Source organism: Trichosurus vulpecula, chromosome 4 (assembly GCF_011100635.1).
Source record: "Trichosurus vulpecula isolate mTriVul1 chromosome 4, mTriVul1.pri, whole genome shotgun sequence".
NCBI classification, from domain to species: domain Eukaryota; kingdom Metazoa; phylum Chordata; class Mammalia; order Diprotodontia; family Phalangeridae; genus Trichosurus; species Trichosurus vulpecula.
Window position 1 is genome coordinate 169699094 of NC_050576.1, and position 13176 is coordinate 169712269.

At 36.1% G+C, this 13176-nt stretch overlaps 1 protein-coding gene across 3 annotated transcripts in view; it reads left to right on the forward strand.

Annotated features, from left to right (window-relative positions):
- The window catches only part of TRIM37 (tripartite motif containing 37), a 141506-nt gene that overhangs the window by 19668 nt on the left and 108662 nt on the right, over positions 1–13176 (forward strand). For all 3 annotated transcript variants that reach the window (XM_036754513.1, XM_036754514.1, XM_036754515.1), the window contains one exon: positions 9988–10111. In XM_036754513.1, the coding sequence (XP_036610408.1) occupies positions 9988–10111 (124 nt within the window). The remainder of the gene's footprint in view (positions 1–9987; positions 10112–13176) is intronic.

Sequence of the window (13176 nt, forward strand, 5' to 3'; positions counted from 1 at the left end):
GGCATGCAGTCTGATACAGGCTCTATTTATACATTCACATTAAACATATTTTCACATTAGTCATGATGTAAAGAAGAATTAGAACTAATGGGAGGAACCATGAGAAAGAAGAAACAAAATAAAACAACAAAAGAAAAGGAGAGCAAATAGTATGCTTCCATCTACATTCAGACTCCCCAGGTCTTTCTCTGGATGTGGATAGCATTTTCCGTCGTGAGTCTTTTGGAGTTGTCTTAGATCCTTGCATTGCTAAGAAGAGCTAAATCTGTCAAGGTCAGTGATCTCACAGTGTAGCTGTTACTGTGTACAGTGTTCTCCTGGTTCTGCTCATTTCACTCACCATCAGTTCGTATAAGACTTTCCAGGTTTTTCTGAAGTCCGCCTGCTCATCATTTCTTAAAAGCACAATAGTATTCAATTACATTCATATACCACAGCTTGTTCAGCCGTTCCCCACTTGATGGACATCCCCTCAGTTTCCAATTCTTTGCCACCACAAAAAGAGCAGCTATAAATATTTTTGTATGTGTGGGTCCTTTTCCCATTTTTATAATCTCTTTCAGATATAGACCTAGAAGTGATATTGCTGGGTCAAAGGGCATAGATACACAATTTTATAGCCCTTTGGGCCTAGTTCCAAATTGTTCTCCAGAATGGTTGGATCAGTTCACAACTCTATCAGCAGTGCATTAGTTTTCCAATTTTCCCATATCTTTTCCAACATTTATTATTTTCTTGTTTTGTCATGTTAGCCAATCTGATAGGTTTGATGTGGTACCTCAAAGTCATTTTGATTTGCACTTCTCTAATCAAATAGTGATTTAGAGCATTTTTTCATATGACTAGCTTTAATTTCTTACTCTGAAAACTGCCTGTTCATATCCTTTGACCATTTATCAATTGGGGAATGACTTGTATTATAAATTTGACTCAGTTCTCTCTATATATTTTAGAAATGAGGCCTTTATCAGAGGCACTAGTTGTAAAAACTGTTTCCCAGCTTTTGGCTTCCCTCCTAATTTCGGTTATATTGGCTTTGTGCAAAAAGTTTTCAATTTAGTGTAATCAAAATCATTCATTTTGCATTTCATAATGTTCTCTGTCTTTTGTTTGGTTATAAATTCTTCTGTTCTCCATAGATCTGACAGGTAAAATATTCCTTGCTCTCCTAGTGTGCTTATATGATTATCTAAATCATGTACCCATTTTGACTTTATCTTGTTATAGGGTGTAAGATGTTGGTTTCTGCCTAGTGTCTGCCATACTATTTTCTAGTTTTTCAGGCACTTTTTGTTAAGTAGTGAGTTCTTATCCCAGAAGCTGGAGTTTTGATTTATCAAATAGTAGATTACTATAGTCATTGACTGCTATGTCTTGCATACCTAACCTTTTCCCCTGATCCACCACTCTGTTTCTTAGCCAGTATCAAGTAGTATTGATGATGGCTGCTTTATAATGCAATTTAAGATCTAGTACAGCTAGGCCACCTTCCCTTGCATTTCTTTTCATTAATTGCCTTTATATTCTGGACCTTTTATTCCAGATGAATTTTGTTATTTTTTCTAGCTCCATAAAATAATTTTTGGTAGTTTGATTGGCATGGCACTGAATAAGTAATTTAATTTAGGTAGAATTGTCATTTTTATTATATTAGCTTGGCCTACCCATGAGCAACTGATATTTTCCAATTATTTAGATATGACTTTATTTGTGTGAAAAGTGTTTTGTAATTGTGTTCATGTAGCTAATTCCTGGGTTTGTTTTGGCAGGTAGATTTCTCAAATGTTTTATAATGTCTGCAGTAACTTTAAATGGACTTTGTTAGTTATGTTGTATCCTGCATTTCTGCTAAAGTTGTTTATTATTTCAAGTAATTTTTTTACTTGATTCTCCAGGATTCTCTAAGTATACCATCATATCATCTGCAGAGCTGCTCATCATTTCTTATAGCACAATAATAATCCATTGCCTTCATATACCACAACTTGTCCAGCCATTCCCCAATTGATGGGCATCCCCTCAATTTCCAGTTTATTGCCACCACAGAAAGAGCTGCTACAAGTATTTTTGTACATGCGTGTCCTTATCCCTTTTTTATGATCTCTTTGGGATTCAGACTTAGTAGTGATATTACTGGGTCAGAGGGTATGCACAGTTTTATAGCCCTTTGGACCCTAGTTCCAAATTGCTCTCCGGAATGGTTGGATTAGTTGAAAACTCCACCAAAAATGCATTAGTGTTCCAATTTTCCCATATCTTCTCCAGCAGTTATCATTTTCCTTTTCTGTTGTATTAGCCAATCTGATAGGTGTGAGGTTACCTCAGAGTTGTTTTGATTTGCATTTTTTAGTTGCATGCCCAATTCACTGATCTCTTCTTTCTATATTTTGTCCATGTAAGCATTTAGAGGTATAAAATTTTCCCTAAGAACTGCTTTGGCTGCATTTCATAAGTTTTGGTATGTTGTCTCATTATTCTCATTCTCTTTGATGAAATTATTGATTGTTTCTTTGATTTGTTGTTTGACCCAATCATTCGCTAAGATTATTTAATTTTCAATTAGTTTTTAGCCTGTCTTTTTTTGGCCCTTTATTACATGTAATTTTTATTGCATTATGATCTGAAAAGGATGCATTTAATATTTCTTCCTTTCTGCATTTGATTGAGTGGTTTTTATATCCTAATACATGGTCAGTAGGTGCCATGTACCACTGAGAAAAAGGTCTATTCCTTTCTGTCCCCATTAAAAAATTTTTTTTCCAGAGGTCTATCATATCTAACTTTTCTAAAATTCTTTTCATTTCTTTAACTTCTTTTTTGCTTATTTTGTGATTAGATTTATCTAGTTCTGAGAGGGGGAAGTTGAGGTCCCCCACTCGTATAGTTTTGCTCTCTATTTCTTCCTGTCACTTAACTTCTCTTAAGAATTTGGATGCTATACTACTTGGTGCATGTATGTTTAGTATTGATATTACTTCATTGTCTGTGATTTCTTTTACCAAGATATAGGTTCCTTCCTTATGTCTTTTAATTAGATCTATTTTTGCTTTTGCTTTGATAACAATTCCTATCCCTGTTTTTTTTTTTTTTACTTCAGCTGAAGCATAATATATTTTGCTCCAGCCTTTCACCTTTACTCTGTGTGTATCTCTTTGCTTCAGATGTGTTTCTTGTAAACAACATATTGTAAGATTCTGGTTTTTAATCCACTCTGCTATCCTCTTCCATTTTATGGGAGCCTTCATCCTATTCACATTCACGGTTATGATTACTGTGTACTTTCCTCCATCCTGTTTCCGCCCCCCCCCCCCCCCCCCCCCCCCGTTTATACTTTTCTCTCTTCTTTCATCCTGTTCCTCCTCACCAGAGTTTTGCTTCTGACCACTACCTCCTTCAATCTGCCTTCCTTTCCCTTCTATCAGCATGCCCCCCACCCTCTTCCTTTCCCATCCTGCTTCTCTATAAGGTAAGATAAATTTTTATATCCAACTGAATGTGTGTATGTTATTTCATCTTTGAGCCAAATCCAAGGAAAGTAAGGTTAAAACAATGCTCATCCCCTCCCTTCTTTCCCTCTATTGTAATAGGTCTTTTACACCTCTTCATGTGATGTAATTTACCCTATTCTGTTTCTTCCTTTCCTCTTCTCCCAGCATAATCCTTTTTTATCACCCCTTAATTTTTTTTTATATCATCACATCAAACATATTATACCCATACCCCCTGTCTATGTATACTCTTTCTGACTGCTCTATTAGAGATACACTTCTCAAGAGTTACAGGTATTATCTTCCTATGTGGGGAAAACATTTGAAATCTTATTAAATAACATGTTTTTTTCTTTCTTGTTTACCTTTTTATGCTTCCCTTGAGTCTTGTAGTGGAAGATCATATTTTCTGTTCAGCTATGGTCTTTTCATCAGGAAATTTTGAAAGTCCCCAATTTCAACTTTTTCCCTGAAAGATTATGTTCAGTTTTGCTGGGTAGTTGATTCTTGGTTGTAATCTAAGCTCCTTTGCTTTCCAGAATATTATGTTACAAGCCTTCTCATCCTTTAATGTAAAAGCTGCTAAGTCCTGTGTAATCCTGATTGTGGCTCCTTGATATTTGAATTGTTTCTTTCTGGCTGCTTGCAGTATTTTCTCCTTGACCTGTTAATTCTGGAATTTGGCTACAATATTCTTTGGAGCTTTTATTTTGGGATCTCTTTCAGGAGGTGATTGGTGGATTCTTTCCATGACTACTTTGCCCTCTGGTTCTAGGATATCAGGGTAGTTGTCTTTGATAATTTCTTGAAAGATGATGTCCAGGCTCATTTTTTGATCATGGCTTTCGGGTAGTCCAGTAATTCTTAAATTATATCTCTGGGATTTATTTTTTGGGTCAGTCTTTTTTCCAATGAAGTATTTTATATTTTCTTCTATTTTTTTATTCTTTTGATTTTGTTGGACTTGATTCTTGTAGCCTGGGAGTGGAGGGGAAGGAAGGAGGAAAAAACAACAAAGTAGAAAGTGTTCAACAGAGTTCAACAGAAGAAAACCTACAAGGAAGCAAAGAAAAGATGGACAGCTCTCACCATAATGCATAGTATTTATTGTATATGCTTTCTTGAAATGGAAATTTATTGCTATATTTATACTATAAATTTTGAATCCTCTCATGTTCTGTTGTCCACATGACATTTTTTGTTATTTTGTGTTTAAGTTTATATTTCTTTTTTTTTCATAATATGTATTTAAGTTTAATATTTAAGTGTAAAAAGATGAAAATGAAAGTAAGTATCAGATTCTTGAAACTGAGCTTTTCTGAGTGAGGAAAGTGAAATTCACATATCCAGATTTCAGGATAGGGGCAACTGAGCAATATAGAAATGCTCTGGCAGCAAAGTGAGGTTTTCAGAAACAGGGGACTTAGCAATATATCTAACTTTTGCCACAGGCAGTGCCCCAAATTATGAACAGTTTATATTCATTTGGAATGGAGTTGTTTGGAACTTAGTATGCATTTTCCCATAGACAGTGTTATAAATGTAGCTAAAATTCATAAGATCATAAATTTAGAACTGGAAGGGACCTCAGAGGTCATCTAATACAACCCCCTCATTTCCCAGATGAGGAATTAAATGTTAAAATGTTAAATGACTTACCCAAGGTAACAAAGGTTGTAAGTGGCAGTGGTGGAATTTGAACCCAGGTTTTCTAATTCCAAATATAGTAATTTTACAAAAGCATCGCACTATTGAGCTCTCTGTATGTGTATGTCTGTCTGTCTCTCTCTCTCACAGACACACACACACACACACACACACACACACACACACACACACTCGCACACTTTAATCTATAAAATACATTTATTGTGGTATTGCAATAATTCAAAAAATGCATTATGTCTTTAATATGGGCCTTCCCTCCATCATAACAGATTACAACCCCTATACGCTTTAGTACATGGTCTTCAAAATTTTCTAGAGCCAAAAAATTCATCACTTGGTAGCCAAATACTTGGAGATAAGAGTCTTTCTTAATTTAGAAGACTTTTTTACTCTTCTATGTATATATATATATATGTATATATATATATGTATATCTGTGTGTGTGTGTGTGTGTGTGTATATATATATACACACACACACACACATAGATATACATATATATATATATATACATATATACACATATATATGTATATCTATGTGTGTGTGTGTGTGTATATATATATATATATATATATATATATATATATACATACACACACATAGTTTTCTCTTGAACCCATTCCCGATGAATGTAGGTTTCCCGAATTAATAACCTTCTTTGGCCATCTAATTGCTTCGTATCACTTCTTCCTCTTGTACCTCATTTGTATAAGATAATTACTCTTTTTAGCTGTTCCTGAACGGTTTTACTTTTTGAAATCGTATCATGCTTAGGCCTACACCAGTCTTTTTATGAACTACCCACTTACTAATAACAGTCTTAGACATATGTTTTACATTTTACATACATGAAAGGTAAACAGTCTGTCCTTATTGAGTCCCTTGTAATTGGTCTTTGGTATGTACCTTATGTCTCTTGGCTCTTATGTGTCAAATCTTCTATTAAGTTCAGGTTTTTGTTTTTTTTTAACAAAGTCCAGAAAGTCTAACAATTTATTAAATGTCCATTTTTTTCATTCAGAATTATACTGAATTTGCTGGGTGTGATATTTGAGCCAGAAGCCCAGTTCTTTTGCTCTTCGATATATAGTGTTTGCATCTTAATATTTATTAGAAAATACTAGTATTGAGTTCTACTGTCTTCCTCTTCCTTAGATTCAACATTAAACTCTCATTTGGAGGACCAGCGCTCCTCTTTGTTGGTAATTTATCCTATCTAGATATTCACAGATCTCCCATATTGTACTCTGGCTATCTTCCTGCCATGTCATCAGGTAACCTCATCTCCCCACTCCTTGCCCCACTTCCCCAACTTGCTGCCTCTTATTCTGGGAACAATAATCACATCAATTCTGCCGTTATGAAAAGTACATCAGTTAATTGCTTTATGACTCCATTCACCAGTACTTGGACTTCTTAGACCAAAACACTGTTCCCTGGCTACTGCTCTCCCCATTGCTGCCTCTTATTCTGGGAACAATAATCACATCAATTCTGCCGTTATGAAAAGTACATCAGTCAATTGCTTTATGACTCCATTCACCAGTACTTGGACTTCTTAGACCAAAACACTGTTCCCTGGCTACTGCTCTCCCCATATGTTTTGTCTTTCACTAATAGAATGTAAGCTCCTTGAGGGAAAGGACTCTTGATTTTTGTACTTTTATCTTTGGTGCTCAGCCCAGCACATAGTATTTGATAAATGCTTTTTTCATTTGTTTCAGAGATATTAAGGATTAAGTATGTTTTTTGGTTTTGCAAACATGCCTATTAGTTCCTGTAAAATTCAGTATATTTTCCAAACTAGTTTGTAACATAGTGAAGAGATAATAATTCACTCTTGGGATTCTATAGGCTGTGATGTAGCCTTAATTACTTTATTGTATAGAATATTCTCCCAAAACTTAGGATTTCATCGATGCTGGTGTTTCCTCTAATGATACAGAATGAAGCCCAGCCATGCCTATACATCCTTTTGAACTCTTTTCCATGTTCTCCCATACATTTACTAATGACTGTCTTTCTCCAAACCTCTTATCATTATGAGGCTTCCAGTAATAGTAGGCCAGGTCTGACTCATGCCTCTCTGATAGTTCAAGTTTGAGATTAGAATGAAATGAGATACTTTGTAGATCATCTAATAACTAACAAAAGGAGCCAGGAAGGGATATTTCACAAGGATATAGTCTTGATTAAGTTGTTTAGACTAGAACTTTATATGTATTTAACAAAACTGAAGAGATTCAGTGTGAGGTTTGAAATGAGAGTTTGTGATCCAGATCAGTCATAATCTGGCTTTAAGGCTATTGATGAAGGCATGGGCAGCATTGGAGGAAGACAAGAAAACTGAAAGAGAGCAAAAATAAAACAGAGCAAGCAATGTAATGGCCCCCTGCATGAGGAACCAAATATATAGGATAGCAATTTGGCTCCTCCTTTTATCCCTGCTTTATTCCTTTTTCCTTCCCTTTCATTTTTCTCCTAAGCTCATAGAAAATATAACAAAACTTCGAGGCCCTCTGTCTTATTTACTATCCCTATGACTATTGAAGACCTTACGGTTCTGAGGAAACCCCTTATAATTACTCAAGTGTATTTGCTTTTCTATGTTTTTCTTGCCTCTTATGTTTGTATTCCAAAATATCCTCAGTTCTGGCCTCTTCATCAGAACTGCTTGGAAGTTAAATAGACATGAAAAAGCCACCTCTCTCTGGTGCCCCCCCTTTAAGATTATGCTTAGTTTTGCAGGTTAAGTTATTCTTGGTTGTTGGCCTTTATCTTTTGCTTTTAGGAATAACAGATTCCAAACTCTTCTCTCCTTTCTAGTGGTAATAGACATCCAGCTGTGCTGGGATTCTTACTGTGATAATTGAACTCTTTCTTTCTGGCTGCTTGAGATTTTTTTTTTTATTTGACCAGGAAGCTCTGAATTTTGGCTGTGATGTTACTGGGAATTTTCATTTGGGGTTTCTTTCTATAGGTTACTGGTAAATTCTATTTTCATTTTGTCTTCTGGTTCTAATAGGTCTGTATAGCTTTTATTCATGATTTAAAAAAAATGTAGAGTATATAGGCTTTGTTTATGGTTGGGGTTTTCCTGATAGTTTAATTATTCTTAGATTTATCTGTTTTCCATGTCAGTTGTTTTTGATAGGAGGTAACTTAAATTTTATGGTATTTTTCAGTCTTTCAATACTAGAATATTTCTTATTGCATCATGGAGTCAAGTAAAGAGTGGAAAAGGAAATGAAAATTTGAATGAATTGGAAGGAAAATAAACACCTTAGTACAGGAGGTACAAAACTTTACTCAAGTAACAGACTGCTATTACCTACTTACTGTATGTCAATCACTGTGCTAAGCTAAGCACTGAGGATACAAATAGGAAAAGGCACTGATCTCTGCCTATTTTTTTAGGAATTCTTTTTTTGTTTGGTTTTTTTGTGAGGCAGTTGGGGTTAAGTGACTTGTCCAGGGGTATATAGCTAGTAAGTGTCCTGTGTCTGAGGTTGGATTTGACCTCAGGTCTTCCTGACCCTAGGGCAGATGTCTATCCACTGAGCCACCTAGTTGCTCTCCTCCCCTTTTTTTTCTAGGAATTCTTATGGGGTTTGTGTCCAATCCGCATTTTTCTATTGAGTTTTTGCTTATATAGATGTTTCCACTGGTTGTTTTTTTCAAAGTTTGTGTTTTGAGCTTCTTCATCGCCATGATAGCTTTTTATGGTAAGGTTCTTTTTTTGTTGCTGCTGTTTCCTTATTTTTTCAGTCTCTTTCTTGCCTTTGAATTTTATGATAGAGTTGGGCTGTATTCACCTTGGAGGAGGAGGGTCACTGCTCCAAGCTTTAGGCTTTATCTAGTTCTGAGGGCTTGTTAGTTTTCCGTGCTTCCAGTCTTTGCTCTCCTGGTCTGTACTTTGGTTCTTACCCAGGTAGGGGTCCTGCTGCCTTGTAACCACAAACTCTAGTGTGATCTGCGATGAGGCCCCCTTCTCTCTCTCTGTCCTGTAATTGTGACCAAGCCCCTTGCTCCCTGGCAACTGCAGACACTCCTTGATGCTTTGGAACTGCAACGCAGAACTGGGTAATAGGCAGTAGAGTTGCCAAACGTCACCTGATCCTGCACCCAGTTCCCGCCCAGAGGTCCTCTAATTTCTTTTTGACCAATTGTCCAATCCCCTGTCTGTGGCCAATGAGAGTTCCTGAAACTGCTGCTCCTGTTGTTGCCGTCACACCTCCAAGGTCCACAGCTGGTGTTGCTGTCAGGCAGCACTCCTGGCCGGTCCCTACCCAGTTTCATATACTTCTCCTTCCAACCTCCTGAGTCTTCTTGGGCCGGAAAAATGTCTTACTCCAACCTTGTGTTGGCTATGTCACTCAGAATTCAATTTGAGGTGTTATTTTAAAGTTGTTTGGAGAGGAATATTGGAAAGAGGTCAGCTAGAATGTTTCTTCTACACTGCTATCTTGTCTGAGCCCCCTCCTTAAGCAGAGGATGAGAGAGAAGATCTCTACTGTTCACCCTCTACTGACCTTAGGGAGGAAGGGTCCTATTGCCCTTTGATGGATAATACTAATTTCTTAACCTCTTTTAGGAGAACCTGTGAGCCTCCCTTTCATTAAGTTTTAACTTTCACTTGAATTGAGAAATACATTTACAAAATTATTTTCAGGTCCATTGGCAACTTTTTTGCGTACATTTAGTTTACGTTTTATTGTTAGGTTTTGGCAGTCAAAAGCCTTCCAGAAAAATTGGCTAGCAAGCTGTATTTATTTTTGTTGACATTTTCAAATTAAAAAAAACAACTTGTAACTTGTTAATCCCTTAGGAAAGAAATGTAGAGGCAGTGCGAAGTGCAAAGGATGAACGTGTTCGAGAAATTAGAAATGCAGTGGAGATGATGATTGCACGTTTAGATACACAGCTGAAGAATAAACTTATAACATTAATGGGTAAGTGCTCTTTGCCAGTTTTCTCTTATAACACCTTGACTTTCCTCTTGAGATTTACTGGAAAGTTATTTTACATCTCTACAAAGTGATGATGTGGCACATTATTTGAGTATACACTTTTAAAATAAGAAATGATGGTGTCATCGAAAGAGCTCCTGCCTTTTGATGCCTTTAGATATAGGTTGTGATCTGTATCTAACATTTACAACTGTGTCCTTTGGCAAGTCAGTGAACTTCTCTGAGATTTAGTTTCCTCAATGGGAAGTATTAATAATATTGACCTCAATTGGTTTTTGTGATCATTATATACAATACTGTTTGTGAAAGCACTTGGGAATCATCAAGCTCTGTGTGGTATAGTGGTCTGAGCACTGGCTATGCAGTCAAGATGATTTGAGGTCAAAGTCTCTTTCTGATACTTCCTGCCTGTGTGACCTTAAGCAAGTTGCTTAATCTTCCTGGACCTCTACTTCCTCACTTGTAGAGTGAGGGAGTTACACTAGATGGCCTCTGAGGTCCCTTTTAGCTCTAGATCTGTGATGGGCCTTTGCTATTTACTCTTACATATCCTAGCTAGACAGACAATTGTTTTATATGTGTATAGAGACATAAAGAGAAGAAGCCATAATGTTTTTTACCAACTTGGTGGTAAGCTTTTAGCTAGAGCAGAGAAATTCTCACATGTAAGCAAACTTCCTACTGTTAGAGTTTTAATTCATTTCTTTTCAATTTATCTTGTGTAAAAATGAAGAGTTGGTTTGGTTTCATACTTAGCTTTGATGTAATTGCTGAAACTTTTCTTCTTTAGCATAAGGAACTTTGGTTCTTTAAGGTTTTTATTTCATTTTCACTCTAATGTTTTTTCTCATTCTCCTTTCTTTCCGTGCAAAATTTCTACATTCTTCTTAAATTGTGAAACCTAGAATTAAATATAGAATTAAACGTAGGTTTTTAGAAAGAATTTGGCAACTGCTAAATTAAGTAACAAGTCTTTGTTTATGAACTGTACCATTTTTTTAATATTTTTTTATTTTTTCTATTTTTTCTATCTCTCCCTTTCTCCCTTTCTCAATATATTTCTCTCTCATCCCTGAATTTTATTTTGTTTTTTTAGATATCATCCCTTCATATTCAACTCATCCTGTGCCCTCTGTCTATGTATATGTATATTCCCTTCAACTACCCTAATACTGAGAAAGGTCTTATGAATTACACACATCACCTTTCCATGTAGGAATGTAAGCCAAACAGTTCCACTTTAGTAAGTCCCTTATGATTTCTTTTTCTTGTTTACCTGTTCATGCTTCTCTTGATTCTTGTGTTTGAAAGTCAACTTTTCTATTCAGCTCTGGTCTTTTCATTGAGAAAGCTTGAAAGTCCTCTATTTTATTGAAAGCCCATATTTTGCCTTGGAGCATTATACTCATACCTTTTAACAGCTGTATGTTGCAGTCCGTAGTCCAGTATTAAATAAAGTTTAGCAAGTCAGGTAATTTTTTTACTTGCTTGTCTTGGCCCTCCAAGATTCTGGCCATTCCTTTTACCTTGGCATCAAAATTTTACTTTTTTCATGTGATTTGTAAAATGTGTTTTAAATTTAAACTGACGCCTCTTTTCAAAATGTCTTCACTTGCTAATTCTTTTTGTTTGTTTTTTTTGGAGGTGGGAAGGGAAGGCAATTGGGGTTAAGTGACTTGCCCAAGGTCACACAGCTAGTACGTGTGTGAAGTGTCTGAGGCCGGATTTGAACTCAGGTCCTCCTGACTCCAGGGCCGGTGCTCTACGCCACCTAGCTGCCCCTTCACTTGATAATTTATATCTCCCTACTTTTGTGCAAATTAATTCAAATGGTAGAAAATTATAAGCTATTATTTGTTTTAATTTTTTTTTTGCTTGTGTGCCTAAATGGGTTTAAAGTGCAATGTAGGGCAAGGATAGCTTTCTTCAGATAATCTAACAGCCTTTACTTCTAGATTTTTAGTTAATTTCTGGCTTTTATTTATGTCACACTATTATTTTTGTCCCTGCCACTTACTGTTGTATTAAGATGATTTCTGATCTACCCTCTGGAATCACATTTCTTTCCTACCGATAATTGCATTCAACAGATGAACTTTAATGTCATTGATTCCAGTAACCTATTATTCAAAAATAAGTTTTATTGATACCTCTTGTTTTTATTTCCCAGTCATTTCTGGATATTAACCATCTCCTCTCACCCTAGTTTCAGGAACTGAACCCTCTGTTGTGATAAAGAAGCACAATTAAACAGAAACAGTTGATACAATGACTGTGCCTGACAATATGTATAAAAATCTGCCCCATATGTCCCTCTCTTCTTAGCAGAGATGTTTCATTTTTGTTCGCCAGGACCAAAACTGGTTATTATGGTTATTTAGAGCTCAGCTTCCTTTTGGTGTTCTTTTCACTTACGTTATTGTAGTCATTGTATACTCTGATTCTGCTTATTTTATTCTGTATTGGTTCTTCTGAGAACCCACTGGCCTAGAGAGGCTTGTCAGCACCCACTAGTGTAGAGAGACTTCTTTCTGCCCCCTTCCTGTCAGACATTTCTCTCTGGGCTAGAAGGTTCTTAACCTTTTTTGTGTATCATAGACCCCTTCTTTGGCAGTATAGTGAAGTTCATGGACACCTTCTCAAAATAATGTTTTTAAATGAATAAAATATGTAGGATTGCAAAGGAAACTAATTACATCAAAATATTTTAAAAAACAAATTCATTGACCTCAGGTTAAGAACCCCTTACCTAGAGTCAGCCTAACAAGAGTTCAGACCATCATCCCCTCTTGCCTATGTTGTTGTAATAGCATCCTAATTGATCTCCCAGATCTCAGGTCTCTATTCCAATCCATCTTCTACACTGCCACCAAAATGATTTTTCTAAAGTACAGGTCCGATCATGTCACTTTCCTTTTCAGGCTCCTGTGGCTCCTTGCTGACTCTATTATCAAATTTAAATGTCTCTGTTTATCATTTAAAGCATTTCACCACCAGCTCCCTTCCTGTTTTAACAGTCTTCTCATACAATATTCTCTTCTGGTAGT